The sequence below is a fragment of the Poromitra crassiceps genome (assembly GCF_964638095.1).
Source record: "Poromitra crassiceps genome assembly, chromosome: 11".
NCBI classification, from domain to species: Eukaryota; Metazoa; Chordata; class Actinopteri; order Beryciformes; family Melamphaidae; genus Poromitra; species Poromitra crassiceps.
Window position 1 is genome coordinate 28,558,993 of NC_139643.1, and position 16,891 is coordinate 28,575,883.

A 16,891-nucleotide genomic window follows, 5' to 3' on the forward strand; every position below is an offset into this window, starting at 1 on the left:
TTCAGCGTCTGGAAATTTATTCAGAGATAAATGGCTTTTTGTGAAACAGTCACTTTAACCATTCATTTTTGGCATCAGTAAGACCGTCAGACATTCTAAACAATAGTTTTGAACAGTAATTTCCTCCATAACAACAGGAAACACCCCTCTCATTCAAACTCCTCCCTCCGTGTGTCTTCTCCTCCTTCCTCCTAACAGCGGGCGTGTCAGAAGCGCGTTGCTGCTGGCTGCCTGCCTGCCTGTCTGCCTGTCGGGCAAGACGAGTCTGAAATGGATTACTGTAAAATCGCGTCGCCATTTCCTTGAATGGCTGGCTTGCTCCCGCGGTGTGTGTGTGTGTGTGTGTGTGTGTGTGTGTGTGTGTGTGTGTGTGTGTTCGCGCGTTGCTGCGCGGCTCTGGGGGGAAGGGATCTCTGTCCGTTCTGTGTGTGTGTGTCCGGGCTTCTGACTGTAAAATCGCCAAGCCATTTCCGCGGGAGGCGGCTGCTTTTGTGGCTTTTGGGTCCCGTGGCTGTGACTTCTCTCGGTCTCTGTCGCCACTTAGTGGTCGGTAAAATAGATTACACACATGCTCTTGCTCCAAATAGTTATCTCGAAGATGTAAAAGGGGTTGATTGATGTCCCACCATCAAAAAAAAAAAATCTTTATGTAAGACGAGTTAGTCCGTCCTTGGCACTTAAGCGCTGGATTATGTAAGACGAGTTAGGTCGTCTATGGCACTTAATGAGTTAAGTCACAACTGTAAAATAGCTGATAGCCCCTATATCCGAAAACACAATTTGTCACTCACTGAGCCAAGTAATATTATGTCCAAGAAAGACTACAGTGAAGCCACTTTACAGACAAGCTTGTTCTGAAGAAGAAAAATAAAAACACAGGTTGCCAGCCAGGTGGCCTGGCCTGCAAAAAAAAAAAAAAAAAAAAAAAAAAAAAAAAAAAAAAAAAAAAAAAAAAAAAAATTTGATGGGCCCCCCTGACGAGTGGGCCCGTGGCGGCCGCACCCTCTGCCCCGGCGTACGCTCCGCTACTGGTTCTGAGGTATTGAGCGTCGTCGGAGATGGGTCTGTTTGTTTGAGACATTATAGACTTTTTTCCCCCTTTAAGAACACCCCACAGATAATAACAGGTACTCATAAAATGGCTTATGTGACTAACTCAGTTCTGACTCCCAATAGGATACAAAATAGGATAGAAGCCTATAATAATAATAATAATAATAATAATAATCATAATCATAATTCCAAGGTCAGGATTTTTCACTTATCGTGCACAAAGTACGATTCCAGTGTCAAAATTGTCTGTGCCTTTTTAATTCTGTTTTTGCCATTTTTTGCACTTCCCAGAGATCACCTGTCAATCAAACCGTGTGTGTGTGTGTGTGTGTGTGTGTGTGTGTGTGTGTGTGTGTGTTTTGTGTGTGTGTGTGTGTGTGTGTGTGTGTGTGTGTGTGTGTGTGTGACACGTGTTTTTTCCTTGCATCACTTCCTGTCTGCCAGAGGATTTGACCTAGCAAAGACCTACCAGATACCCAGGTGTATAGAACAGTAAGAATGGCTGATGGCTGTGTTTCATCAGCCGGCACTAGAGAGTAACAAATTGGGAATGTATTTATATGAAAATGCTGAATTGTGTGTATAGTGTTTATTCAAATAGTCTATTCTGGCAACAGCCAACGGTAAATAGGCGACAATTTTCCAACGAATGTTGTTCTTAATCAGGTGATATTAGGGCGGTATGGTGAGTCTACTTACAGGCTTAATGCCTTGGTAAAAACACTATCAGTATCAGATGCTGTGTGAACAATGGACAGGCTGTTTCTTATTGTGCAGCCAGCGTTCCCCTGACAGTGTCATGTTTCTTTGGGAGGTTGGCGTTTCTTCCCCGGGCCATGCTGCAGTCTGATGCAGACCAACCTGGTTGCAGGGTGGAGGAGTGGCGGAGCTCCGTGAGCTGAGCGTATGGCTCTGACAGGAAGTTGACAGAGCTTAAGATCGGGAAGCACACCCAAATGGCTCGTGGTCACAGCCTTGAAATAACACAGAAAGGAGCTTGACGCCAGCACATCTCTCCAGTCGGTCCTCCATGGTGCACATATCTGTTTCCTATTGTACCGCAGGTTCATTTGAGGGCTGTGCAGACAGCTGGAACGGGGATTTGACTAGGATTGGGCATTGAGATCCAAAATTATGATTCCAATAAAGGAAACGAACAGGAAGTGATTCTGCTTATAGCCTGGTATCCAGCGCCATATGAATCGCAGTTGTCATCGCTCTTCATCATGTTAAGTTCTTTGGTGCAGAATCGTCGAAAGAAGTTTGATGATTGACACAGACAGCAACCAATCATTTGTGGCTGAAAAATACGTCACTGAGCAGAGCGTCCAGACCCATATGAAGGATTCATTGGGGCTGGTTACCAGGCTATTCTGCTTATTGATTCCTAAATAAAATGTGCATGCAGGAAATAGCTACTTGAAATCCGAGTTCCCATCCGAACATATTAAGTGGTGGACACGGACTACTACATAAAGTGTACATTTAAAAATATATGCACAAATGATGAATGTTGATGTTTACAAAAGTTCATAATAATCGACAAGCAATGTTATGATAATAATATTATGACAGGATATGTTTTCTCTCTGTCTGTGAAATAAGCAGGTGACCCTAGATGTGAACAAGATGGGTTTCTGAAGGCGGATCTCACTCCTGATATTTATCATTTTCATGCCAATAAATCCAGGAAATGACAAGGATTTGGTGTGTGCATTAGGTCTAACTGTAATCCAAATCCCCTCTCGTGCATCGAACCCATGAGTGTGTGTTCCCTCTTCTGGCAGCACTAGTGGCTTTCCCGACTATCTGTCACATTTCCAAGTGGAATGAGTTCACACATGACGTGACGGTCCAAGAAGGGGGAGGCGAGTAAGGGGGGTGTGACACGCACAAGACGTCACTTAGCTGTTTTAGAAAAATGATAGAGGAGGAGCTCATGTGGTTCTCTTACTATTATTAATAATGCACATATCAATCTGGTCCTTCCCTTTCGATGGGTAGTGGCTGGCTCCCTTGGCAAATTTCATGCGGGGGAAAAAAAGTCCAAACAAATACCGGTAGAAGAATTCAGTATTATATGTATTGGAATTGTACCCAAGGTTTTGCACCACCTGGAATTTGAAACAATATAGACGGCTGTACAAAGATGAACCGGAAATACTGGCCAATTCTAGACGGATTCTTCTTACTTGATGGGGAATGTGGAGAGCTACGGCACCACTGAAGTGCTTCCTCAAAGTTTCCAGGCATGTGGTCGTCAGGAAAAGTGATAGAAGCATGAACAGCGAGGTACACAGACGACACACATGCAGCTTCTACACCTCTAACCCTGAACAGCGAGGTACACAGACGACACACATGCAGCTTCTACACCTCTAACCATATGAAGCATGAACAGCGAGGTACACAGATGACACACATGCAGCTTCTACACCTCTAACCATACGAAGCATGAACAGCGGGGTACACAGACAGAAAGCAATTCTATTACTTTTTGAAGGAGTAATCTAAACTAGGTAAACTAATTACACTTCCTGAGTAACTTGCCCAACACTGCCTGTGAGTGAGCACCGTCCTTCCTATGAGACGTTAAACCAAGGTCCTGACTCTCTGTGGTCATAAAGATCCCATCGGCACTCTTCGCAAGAGTAGGGGTGTAAACCCGGTGCCCTGGGGGGTGTAACCCCGGTGCCCTGGGGGGTGTAACCCCGGTGCCCTGGGGGGTGTAACCCCGGTGCCCTGGGGGGTGTAACCCCGGTGCCCTGGGGGGTGTAACCCCGGTGCCCTGGGGGGTGTAACCCCGGTGCCCTGGATAAATACCCACACAGTGCTTCCATCCCTCAATATCTAATTGGCACATTCAGTCCTCAACTCTCCTCCGTGATGTGATAGCTGATGTGTGGTGAGCATTCTGGCACAAACAGACTGCCGTGCAACACATCGGTGGTGGATGAGTTGAGTTCCCCCCCCCCCCCCACACACACACACACACAGCATTTTGAGTGCCTTGAGAAGCGCAATACAAATCCATTCAATTATTAATTATTAGCCTATTATTATTACTACCAACAATGGACAACAGCGACTAACAGCAAATCGATATACCGTATCCCCCAACCCTAGCTGTCAAAAATAATAAACAAAGTCATAGTGAAGTTTGGCAAGCAGGCGACAGAGTAAATCTGGGGTGAAGCTGTTTGAAACAAACAATAGGACTATCATATGATATGTGTCAGGAGCTCTCCGTTTCATACGATATGAGCCAGGAGCTCCTGGGTGTCCTCTCAATCTGCATACAGTTTCTGTATCCAGATTGAAAGGACACATTACACTTGTGTTCAATGTGTACACAATGCGTCCCTGACCACCTCCAGATGTGGTTTGGCCGATCAGATTGCAATCCGTCTACAATGTGTCTTGGGAGCGTTTACACCTGTACTTTCAAGTGGTCAAGCACAATCTGATTGCAATCTGATGGCAGAAAATGCATGTTAATGCCAGGTGTAAATGGCCTCTCTGTTTCATACGATATGAGTCAGGAGCTCTGTTTCAGCCAGATGAAAGCGTGATGTTTAAGCCTGGCACCATCTCCCTCTCTCTTTCCCACTAGTAGTTAATAGGTGATTAAGCCCTGTTGCAGACAGTGGGCCGTGGGGAGCCGATTGATCTGCCCTTTGCCCCCTCACTCTGATGGAGGGGGGTGGCTGCAGGTCAGGCCTGTAAGGGATACCCCCTTTATCCCACCCCCAGAACAGGAGCTCAAAGCTGGGGGAGGCACCCAGGCATGATCCCCGGGTCTCTGGTGCCCCCGCACCCTCCCCACCCCGCTCCCGGGACACATTCATATGGTCAATATGAGCCAAAGAGCAAACACCTCTGTGCTTTGTGGCCGGGCGATGCTGTGACCTGTCTCAGGGAACTGAATTGAGCATCTTTGATTTTCCCAAGGGTAACTGAAGCTGTGACAATAACGTCTGAATGCATAGACTCCAAACAGATGAATGGAAAGTAAATAATAAGAAACAATGAGGAAATATCCGTCATGGGGGACAAGTTGGCGGTTGGGCGCCGGTTCCTCCGGCTTGGTGATAGCAGGTTATTCTGGTTCCTCTGGCTTGGTGATAGCAGCTCATTCTGGTTCCTCTGGCTTGGTGATAGCAGCTCATTCTGGTTCCTCTGGCTTGGTGATAGCAGGTCATTCTGGTTCCTCCGGCTTGGTGAAGCAGGTCATTCTGGTTCCTCTGGCTTGGTGATAGCAGGTTATTCTGGTTCCTCTGGCTTGGTGATAGCAGGTTATTCTGGTTCCTCTGGCTTGGTCATAGCAGGTTATTCTGGTTCCTCTGGCTTGGTGATAGCAGGTTATTCTGGTTCCTCTGGCTTGGTCATAGCAGGTCATTCTGGTTCCTCTGGCTTGGTGATAGCAGGTTATTCTGGTTCCTCTGGCTTGGTCATAGCAGGTTATTCTGGTTCCTCTGGCTTGGTGATAACAGGTTATTCTGGTTCCTCTGGCTTGGTGATAGCAGGTCGTTCTGGTTCCTCTGGCTTGGTGATAACAGGTTATTCTGGTTCCTCTGGCTTGGTGATAGCAGGTCGTTCTGGTTCCTCTGGCTTGGTGATAGCAGGTTGTTCTGGTTCCTCTGGCTTGGTCATAGCAGGTCATTCTGGTTCCTCTGGCTTGTTGATAGAAGGTCATTCTGGTTCATCTGGCTTGGTGATAGAAGGTCATTCTGGTTCATCTGGCTTGGTCATAGCAGGTCGTTCTGGAGTGAAGATGGAGCTGATCCAAATTTCCTCAGCTGAGGACTTGTTGGGGGATTTTCACTGCAGAGGACTGTGTAAGGCTCCTTCTCTTTGAGGTATCCATTGAAGTCAGCACTATTGCATTAAGCTTACTGGTCTTCCTAAGGGCACCTTTTCATCACAGCACACACACACAGGCACACACACACACACACACACACACACACACATAGGCACACACACACACACGCACACACACTCTCTCTCTCTCTCTCTCTCCCCTCGCACTCCCCCTTTAAAGTTGAGGTATTGTCTTTAACAGCATTATAACGGTATCATTCCCCTCCTACTGTGAACAACAAAGACAAGAAACGCCAAAGCCTAGAACACAGCAATGTGTGTGTGTGTGTGTGTGTGTGTGTGCGTGCGTGCCTGTGTGTGTGTGTGTGTGCGTGCGTGTGTGTGTGCGTGCCTGTGTGTGTGTGTGTGTGTGTGTGTGTGTGTGTGTGTGTGTGCATGCGTGCGTGCTTGCGTGCCTGTGTGTGTGTGTGTGTGTGTGTGTGTGTGTTCTTTAAAGCAATGCTAATGGACCCTAAGAGGCATTAAAGTGACCCCTACTGTAACAAAAGAGTTAATAATCCGTTTAGAAAACAATCAGATCGGCGGCCATGAGAAAAGCCCCCCGCTAAGCCTTTCTGTCAAGAGGAGGAGGTGGGAATTCGCCTCTGCTTTTTTCAGTCAGCGATCTTGTTGAACATCGCTTGTTTTCATCGCGCTCTCTACGGGGAATGACGGAACTGTATTTAACGGCCGCCGTCAGCCAATAAAGGGCGACGCTGGTTGGATTTCACACGCGGCTCGGCCATTTTGAGCGCTCTGCCGCGACCCCCGCCGGAGGTCATGGTTTGTTATCAGCCCCATCCACTGTAAATGAGTCCCATTGGACTTCTAAAGGAGCTATTAACAAACAAACGCCGGCACGCCCGCTAATTGCTAATGATACAGGCTCTTTGTGTGGCGTTTCCCCTCTGGGTCGAAATGTTCAACCAACATTATCCATCTCCGCTGAAATGAAGCCTGGGTGGCTTTTCATCTGGCCAAGCCTTGCGCTCCCTCCAGGTGGAGTTTCCATTGAGAGGATATAGGTGATATAAGCCACAGGATGACTGTGAATTAATCTCCTGTCCTGGATGGCGGATTAGAGAAAGGGTTGAGATTAAAGTTTGAGCTGGCCATGAGGGTTCATGAAACTTTGGGTATCTGAAGGCACTACCTCAGGCTGGCAGGCTTATCTGCTATGCATTATTAGAGCAATCCATCTGTTTTAACAGCGGGTCAGCGCCGAATCTATCAGCGCTTATCTGCGCTGTCAAGTAGGTGAAGACAAGTGATCCTCTATCTTCATCCTGCTTGTCTTCCCTTCCTTCCCTCTGCTCCCTCCACAATCTGTGATCACAGCGCTCCTAAAAGACTATTTATCACTCTTTCAAGTATATCTCTATCTCTACTCTATAGCCACTTCCACGCTTAATAGTTCCCACAACTTCCCAGTCAATTACTGGGATAAGCCTTTCAGGCAGCGCCATTTCACTATTCACACATGCAGCTACATTCAGGAACATTTCCGTCTTGAGCCTTTTCACACGTGCCATGGCAATGCCGGAATAGATGCGACAAGAATTTCAAACAAGTAAATGTTTTTTTTGGGGGGGAGATTGTGCCATGTAGTAAACGATATTGTATACCATTTCTCATTGAAAGTTTTGTGTTTTGTGTTTATAGAGATGCGTTTTCGTTTAAATGACAAGTGTGTTGTGAACACTCCATGAAACCCTACGACAGTAAAATATCAACTTCGACCGCAGTGATTCCCTGCAAGGTTCCTGCCTTCCTTCAGAACACAGCCGTAGCAGCATCGTCTCTGAGATGTTAGGTCTTGCGGTGGGAAATTGGCGCTACAGATTTCCCTGAATATTGATCCCTGCTGCCATTCACACATGAGCCCGCATGCAGGAGGACACATCTCAGGAATAGGCTGCAGGTGTGAAAGGGGCCTGATGTAAACAAGTGAGAAATGTGCCAGTGGTGTGAGATCAGCTGTTTCCTGAATTGTCTTAGACCAAGCAGCATTTGTTTTTAATGTTAGGAGTGACCTGCCATATGCTGCCTTGCTTTACAAGATATTTAGCCTTTTTTTGCCTACCGACAAGGGCTTTCCCTTTACCCTTGGTAACACTGCATCCGCCTACAGAGAGACTACAACAGCAGCGGTTCTCAACTGGTCTCCCGACCCACATTTTTCCTTAGTCATCAAGTTGCGACCCAAATTTCTGAATTTGGCCTCAATTTGCAGCGTCATTTAGCCCTCTTGGCAACAAGCGAGCATGACATGTTAGTACCAATGGATGCCTTAGGTCTTCTAGTTTCATATGGTACCAGTACCGTCACTCTGGCTTTAAACATGAGCCCGCTACAGCCACTGAAAGACAGTCATGTCGGCCACAGACATTACAGTCCCGCGACCCACAAGTTGAGAAACAGCTGGTCTACAGCATATTCCTAACATTTCAACAGCTTATTAGTTGACGGTCAACGATTCAATTGTTTCCCTTTTGTCTGTAGATGTTTAAATTGTTTGGTTCCTGATTCTCATCACCTATAGCTACTAAATTAGTCTGAGAATATGTAGGGATGTTCATTATCACTACATTATCTACTTTCGTAGCCTATAATCTGTTAAACATCTACAGATGATGCAAAATAGTTGAATTGAATGTCAACGTGTTGAAATGTTACAAATGCACTATCCAAATAAAGTGTTACCAAACTGTTTCTGGGGGGGGGGGGGGGGGGGGGGGACATATCTCACCCCAGTGGCAAATTGTTTTCCACTTTGTTTTAAGTCAATTAAGATTTGAACTCTATATATTTCTTATTTCTCTAGTGAACGCCATTCTATGTCTCCAACGCCGTTGAAAATTCAAATTTGGCTATAGCTACAATAGAACACAGGTCTCGCAGTGAGGCGTTTGGGAATGCAATGAATGCCAAATAAGCCAATTACAAGATCATTATTGCATTACACCGATCATCCCTGCTTTGTTGCGGCGTTAGCGAGCGCACAAAAAAACAGCTCGCCTGGGCCTTCCTCCGTTTACCTCGCTGTAAACGACCCAGAGGAAATGTCCAGTGCCGCTGGATTGCGGGGACTTGATTTGAATGTTTCCTGCGGTAAGTTATTCCTTTGTCTGAGCCTGGCTAATAGCAGGCTATGGGATTCAAATAGAGTCAAGCTGCCTCCTGAGATCCCTCAATCCACCGTCGCCATAAAAAGAGGTCTGAGGGCAGTCTAAATATTTGGTAGTCTTAGCAGGTTCATGTTAAAAGACACACAACTCCTCTCTCTCTCACACACACACACACACACACACACACACACGCACACACACACACACACACGGTGAATGCACAAGCAGGCCGAGGCTGTGAAGTTGAATGGCATAGCTCAAAGCCTTCCTCCCCCTATCCCTCTCTCTCTCTCTCTCTCTCTCTTTCTCTCTCCAAACCGCCAAACCATTCTCCCCCCCTTTCTGCAGCTCAGAGGAATTCATTAACCGCCTCTCCACAGAGACACTATGGAAATCAGGGAGCTACAAAGGCAGAGAGAGAGAGAGAGAGAGGACAGGGAGAGAGAGAGAGAGAGGACAGGGAGAGAGGGGGGTGGGGGTATGGGGCGGATGGGGCTATATTATCCTATTAGATGGTGGATATGTCTCGTTTCCCTCTCCTGTCATGAGAAAAGCATTAATTTTAAGTGAGAAAAGAGAGAGAGGGGGGAGAGAGAGGTGGAGAGAGAGAGAGAGGTGGATAGAGGGAGAGGTGGGGGGAGAGAGAGAGAGAGAGAGAGAGAGAGATGGTGAGGGTCTTTAACATTGCTCTTTTATGGAGCTGAAATGGAGAGTCCCCTGGCTCCGTTTACCTTGGCAATGAGGAGAGAGCCGCTCTCCATGAATGCCATTTAAAATGCCATGGAGATTAAGCATCCATTTCTCTCTCTCTCTCCCCACACACACACACACACACACACACACACACACACACACACACACACACACACACATGCTCGTCATAATATGTGTTTAGAAAACAGCTTTGTGATTCATGAGTAAAGCCCTATAGGTGCCAGCGCTGAGGGGAGGGATGGAGAGAGAGAGAGAGAAAGAGAGAGAGGGGGGTCCATCACTTATCCAGAGTGAGCTTTAAGCACTGTAATTAAATCATTAGATATCCCTCCCCTTCTCTGTCTCCCCTCTCCCCCCCCCCCCCCCCCCCCCCCTCGGTCTCCCCCCCTCCCCCTCAGTCTCCCCCATCTCCCTCTCCTCTCTCTCTCTCCCCCACTGTCTCTCTCTCCCTCCCCCTCGGTCTCCCCCCTCTCCCTCTCCTCTCTCTCTCCCTCTCTCTCCAGCCAGGCTCATCAGGCAGTAGCTGCAGTGTGAAGTGATGGTGTGTATATTATGGGATGGAGTAATTACAGCGCTAACCTCTGAGGGAGCCCAGGAGGGCCACAGGGCCACCGAGCAGGGCCATGGGTGCTCAACCTCATTAGCACTGCTGCCCAAGCGTGTGTGTGTGCGTGCGTGTGTATATGTGTGCGTGCGTATGTGTGTGTGTGTGTGTGCGTGCGTGTGTTCAAAGGAGCACATTGAACTATGAGTTTCTGTTTTGATAAAGCCTCATCAATGGGAAAACACATCAATCAAATATTTAAAGTGTTATATATAGCCTATATTTGCAGTTAACTTGCATCCCACATTCAAATGCCCACACACCATTAAGTGCTCTTGCATATCCTAATAGTTTTTTAAATACTGTCACCCTATAGGCCTATCATTTCAATACAGTAGTCCATTCTTCTCAGCAAACAGCTGTCATTTTCCAGTTGACAAGTCTTGTGTGCCTCATATCTCGGCTATCCTATAGCTCTCTCATTATCTCCAGGCTCCTTTACCTCCAGTCTGAAAATATGCTCCACTGACTTCTGTCGATAATCACGGACATTCTGCTGAGATCTGGCCGAACATATCGATGCCTCCCGGCCCATCTGCTGGCCAGCATGCACGCCCTATCTCCGGATCAGTTGTCAAGCAGGAAAGAAAGTTTTTCCACAATGAAAAAGGTCCAAATATGTGTTCATCCAAGTTACAGTTGTTAATATGGAATTTCCCCTTCCCCCTCCTATTTTTATTTATTATTATTATTATTATTATTATTATTATTATTATTATTATTATTATTATTGTACTACTTATTATTATTAGTATTCTTCTTATTCTTATTATTATTCTCCTGTTTTAAATATTAATATTATAGCCTATATCATTTTCTGCATTTAGTCTGATATTCTTTTCTGTACAACAGAACTGCATGGACTGTAAAAAAAAAAAGAATTAATGAAGAGAAATGACAATGGCTATCATGTCATCCCAGTTATGGCGGCTTTTGCTAAATAAAGTCAGACAGAATTTTGACCACAACAAGGCAGGTGGAATACAGTTCACTGCACATGCACACTTCACAGTGCGAATCACTGTCTTTCACAGGTTCCTGTATCTCTCTCTCTCTCACACACACCCACACACACACACCCACACACACACACACACACACACACACACACACACACACACACACACACACACACACACACACACACACACACACAACACACACACACACACACACACACACACACACACACACACACACACACACACACACACACACACACACACACACACACACACACACACACACACACACACACACACACACACACACACACACACACACACGACCTAACCAATGCACTAATCGCCTGCCCCGGGCATAGGAGGAGCTTGGTGCTTAAGTAGGCTGCCAATCAGTCAGTCAGCTCCACACACATCCAGCAGCTCCTGCGGCCAGACACGCGCATCACTCCGCACTCAAGGTGCCAAACTGCGGCTCTGAGAGGACTGCGGCTCGGTGGAAGCTGACAGACTCAGGGGGGGCTCTGGTGATTTAGACACCCCCTTCATCTTCTCTTCTTTCTGGGAATTACTTTCTCTCTTTTTTTCTTTTTGCTGCCTCCTCTTGTTGTGTGACTTTGACTTGGAGAGAGATTACGCGTCTCCGGACATGTCTTTCCCTCAGCTGGGATACCCCCAATTCCTCAGTGCCTCCCACGAGGTGTATGGGGGCGAGCGGCCGGTCTCTGCCCGGGAAGGAGGCAGCGACGGCGGCGTGAGCTCGTCCGCTACCGCCGCCGCCGTGGGCTCCATGCTGGGGATGTACGGGAACCCGTGGGCGGCTCACAACTACAGTGCCTTTCTGCCGTACAGCGGAGCCACAGACCTCGCCCTCATATCCCAAATGGTGAGAGTTTAGAATTGTTCAGACTCGTGTGCATCCATGGTTGAACGATATCAGATGTTCGATTATATTCAATTCATTTTGTTGTGGTTTATTGATAGGCTACTTCGCGACCATGCAATGCACAATATTTTGAATTTTGTATAATGCGCCTTTCCGGTAATTGATTTTCCAATTAAGTGAAGAAGCATATAGATTTTCTTATCCTCAGTAAATATATAATTTTCAAAGTCATAGGTTATACCCTACTAATCATTGACGTTAACATGTTAAACTGCCAATTAAGCCTGTTTTAGTGCATTGATGCTATACTCTGCAAAATCTGCACATGCAATTAATGTCAAATTCAGATGAGTCGATTTTACAAAAATAAGCATGATAATGATTTGATTAACAAACATTTAATTTTACATGTAAATGTGTGTTATTTAAAAAAAAAAGCCAAAATAAATCGTGGACAAACAATTCAATAATAATGTGTATCCACTGCTGTTGTGAAAAATATCAGCTTTTCTAAAAGAGAGGAAAATAACATAAAAGGGTGTTTTTATTTAGAAATTCAAAAAGAGAAGATGTTTAGGCAGTGCAAAGACTGGTTAAATTAACCTGATGAGTGCAAGGAAAAATAATAATTGGGATATTGTTAATTCAGGATAGACTGCCCAGTTCGCTCTATTTAGTACAAATTCAATTATTTTGATATTTTAAAACTTTTTAAAACTTTGTTTAAACTGTACAAACAATATCCTAATTTAAAAAGTCATTACAGGAGAGAGAGAGAGAGAGAGAGAGAGAGAGAGAGAGATAGAGAGAGAGAGAGAGAGAGATTTTAAGGTCAAGTCGTTCAACAAGTTGCCACCTTTCTCTCTGCACACCTCAGGGCTCCCAGTACGAGCTGAAGGACAGCACAGCCGCCCTGCCGGTGCACGCCGCTCAGGGCTTCTACCCATATGGCCAGTATCCATACGACCCGTCCAGGGCCAAGACGGCCACCCGGGAGACCACCAGCACTCTGAAGGCCTGGCTGCAGGAGCACCAGAAGAACCCCTATCCCACTAAAGGAGAGAAGATCATGCTGGCCATCATCACCAAAATGACACTCACACAGGTGGGACTGCAGAAGCTGCATGCCTCATAACAGCGATGGACTATAATAGTCTACCATTTTTGACTTAGTCGAATGTCATGCCTTATAATACACCCCCCCCCCCCCAACACATACACACACACACACACACACACACACACACACACACACACACACACACACACACACACACACACACACACACACACACACACACACAAGCCACTCCTGCATATCAGTCTCTCCTTATGTTGGAACCCTTAAAAAAATCAGATGGTGAATTATTCATTACACAAATTGGTGATATATTGCTCCCTTTCGTATAGCCTACCCTCAAAATCATAACTGAGTTCCCTTTCATATGTGAATGATCAACCAAGGAGAATTTGAGATCAGTATTATTGTCATTGTTAATAAAATAAAATAAAAGTGGCAGCAATTACACCAACATAAATAAAACGTTTGTGCCATTTCGCTTCTGAACAAACCTATAGTTTTAAACAATCATAGTTTTGAGATGTGTCAACTTCAGTCGCTTGTTATTTCCATGCAGGACACATTTGACGTCGCTGATATATCAGGTGTCAAAGTATAAACCCCGTCTTCTTCACTGCAGGTATCCACGTGGTTCGCCAACGCCCGCAGGCGGCTGAAGAAGGAGAACAAGGTGACCTGGGGCCGCAGCGCCGAGGACCGGGACGGGCGGATCTTCAGCAGCGACAACGAGGACGAGCTGCACGGCAAGACTGGCAGCGACGAAGACGACGACGAGGAGGAGATCGATTTGGAAACCGTCGATATCGAGAGGCCAGAGGAGCTGCAGCGCCCAGCGGAGCAGCCTGGCTCTGGGACGGGAGAGGGTGAGCCTGGTGAGGCGGGGAGAGAGGCCTCGGAGAGCGGCTGCAGGACGCTTTGTGTGGAGGGCCTGCGAGCAGCGGAGGGGGCTATTGCTCTGATAAAGGCGCCTGTTGTAAAGCTCGCTGTGGATCGTTCCCCCAGCAGACAGGAGTGCCAGAGACCCGCGCAGAGCAAGCCCAAAATATGGTCCCTAGCCGAGACCGCCGCGGCCCCGGACAGCTCGCACAAGCCTTCCCCCGGGGCCACCGCGCACCACCCGGGTCTGGCCTCCGCCGGCCACCCGGCCTTGCTCCCGGGGCATGGGATCTATACGTGCCAGATTGGCAAGCTGCACGGCTGGGCCAACGCGGCGTTTCTCAACGCCAACTCTCTTTTGAACATGCGCTCGCTGCTCGGAGGGGCCCCGGCCCCCGGACACCTGCAGTCTCTCCATGGTGCGCCCGCGGCGCTGCGTCATGACGCGCGGGCGGCGGCGGGCCCTGGAGCCTCGGGTACGGAGGATGACAGCGATTTAGAGTCGTCGGGGAGCTTCAGTCCAAAGCGAGATGGTAGGTTGTGTGGACCTTTTTATTATAATTATTATTTGATTATTGTTTGCCAGAATAGGCCTAACAGGCGTTACTTTGATAAAGGCAATAACAAATCATCTAATATGCTGCAATAAACTGCAAGAAATTACAAGTAGTCCTATTCAGAATAATTGTCAACTGAAATGTGTATCTTTTAAAATAATATAATTGAAAAACAAACCCCTAATTGCTATAAGGCTTGCAGTTAAAATAATCTGTTATGCATTGTTTGATCTTTTTCTAGATGAGGACAGCGACCACAGGCCCAATTCTCCCAAGTCTTCATTTCAGCTGATCACTGACAGGTAGGCCTAATGCATCTCAACTCGCTCTGACATGATGACATTATCAGCTCATATATCCTCTGCTAAATGAAGCTCACAGCAGAGGTAAACACTGTCACACCTGACTGGGTGAGGGGGGGACCTCACACATAAATCATTTCAAGTGATTGAATCCCACTTTAACGCCTCACCAGGCACAGTCTCATATGCCAGGCCAGCACACCCCCCACCAACATTGAGTTATCGCCACCTATGTCATTTAAATAATCTACCGTTATTTATTCACGCCCCCTCAGTCAATGCACATTAAGTTAAGGAAAATGCTGATAGCAATGGGTAAAGCACCACAACTCACTTCATATACCTTTTTTCCTTGCAATAGTAGAATTTGCCCATCTTTTTGGCAGCTTATAGTACTAAATCCATAATAGCTATAGGCCTATAGCATCAGGCATCAGTAAGTTATAGGGTTCTATAAGGGAGAAGGCAAATGAACACTTAAAAGGGTACATTAATTAAGGGTTAGTCTTAATAAGCTAATAAGCATGAACTAATCCTTAATTAACAGTTAATGTGTCCTAATCATGTCCATTGTCCTAACCAATGGTGTTTGTGTTAACTAGGCTATATTAATGTATATATTATTTAATAGTTTAGGGTTAGTTAGAGTTATAGGGTTATTTAATGGTTAGGGTTAAATAAGCCTGGGTTAGTAAATGCTTAATCAGCATTATTACGCATTAACTACCCGTTAATTAATGCACCTTTATTGTAAAAATTGTTACCAATCAATGTTTTTCTGTCAATTTAATTTATTTTGCTTGGTGATCACAGAGCCATCTTTTTATTGACCCAATGAATCAGTCACTATCATGGAAGTAGAGTGCTACTATTCACTGTTACACTCATTTCATCTCTGACTTTTCTTCTTGTCTCTCCTCTCCTCCCTGTCACACCTAGACCTCACCATGGGACAGCAGCACAGCGAGTTCTGACATCGACATTATGAGAAGGCAAAGGAAACATAAACAAAGGAATAATTTTATTTAACGGAGAACAATTTAACGAAGGCTATTTTTTCGGCAGGGCAACCTGTCGGCATATTACTGTTTAGCTTCTACATGCAAAAGAGATGTTTTTTTGGTCACAGATTTGCTTGTCTCGCCCATTTATGTTTTGTTTTTTTGTCCCTCTTCTATTGTGAATGGAAACATATCGAAAATTGTAAATACAGGATACGAATTTGTCTCTAAAGAATATATTTTTTGGGAACTAAATAAATGTCATTGTAGTCATTTATTTTTAGAGACTCCTTCCCTCTCATTTATGCTTGGTGCATCATCAAAGTGAGCAAATATGAATGATCGACTTCTGTTAAAGATGGGATGCAAATCAAGGAGAATGCCTTGGGATGCATGATGTGGGTGAACCCTTAAACCGCAGTTTACCCAACTTCTTATTTAGTTTGCCCTCCTTTATAGGGCTGACATCTTTGTGATGTTAATTCACATCGTATCGAGTGATATTAAAATGGTGTATGTTATAATGTAATACTTAATTGACAATTTGATACTCATATTTATATATTAAAAACAAATATTTCTGTGTGTGTTGGTGGCTGTTTCCTCATGACGATCCCAGACTGGAGGCCACTATACCCACCTTTTCACTTACGGCTACATCACTGGGTGTATATAGCCTATTTCACATTTTCCTCGCCAGCCAAGCCACGCAGCGTCGGCCCGTTCTGCAAAGAGAAAGCCTCCGCCCGCGTCCAAATCTGCACCCTCGCCAAAAACGTCTGACTTATGTCGATGCCTTGGAAGCCACTGCAAGCACTGCGGAAATTGAAATTGAAGATTTCAAGCCCAGCTAGCCAGAACCTT

The 16,891-nt window shown here is 45.9% G+C and overlaps 1 protein-coding gene across 1 annotated transcript; it reads left to right on the forward strand.

Annotated features, from left to right (window-relative positions):
• Nucleotides 1-11,973: 11,973 nt before the first annotated feature.
• irx1b (iroquois homeobox 1b) lies at nucleotides 11,974-16,014 on the forward strand (the record flags this gene model as incomplete). The annotated part of the gene is made up of 5 exons (XM_083646939.1): nucleotides 11,974-12,210; nucleotides 13,088-13,315; nucleotides 13,911-14,700; nucleotides 14,966-15,026; nucleotides 15,966-16,014. The coding sequence occupies 5 exons, from the start codon at nucleotides 11,974-11,976 to the stop codon at nucleotides 16,012-16,014; spliced, it is 1,365 nt and encodes a 454-aa protein (XP_083503065.1).
• Nucleotides 16,015-16,891: the final 877 nt, after the last annotated feature.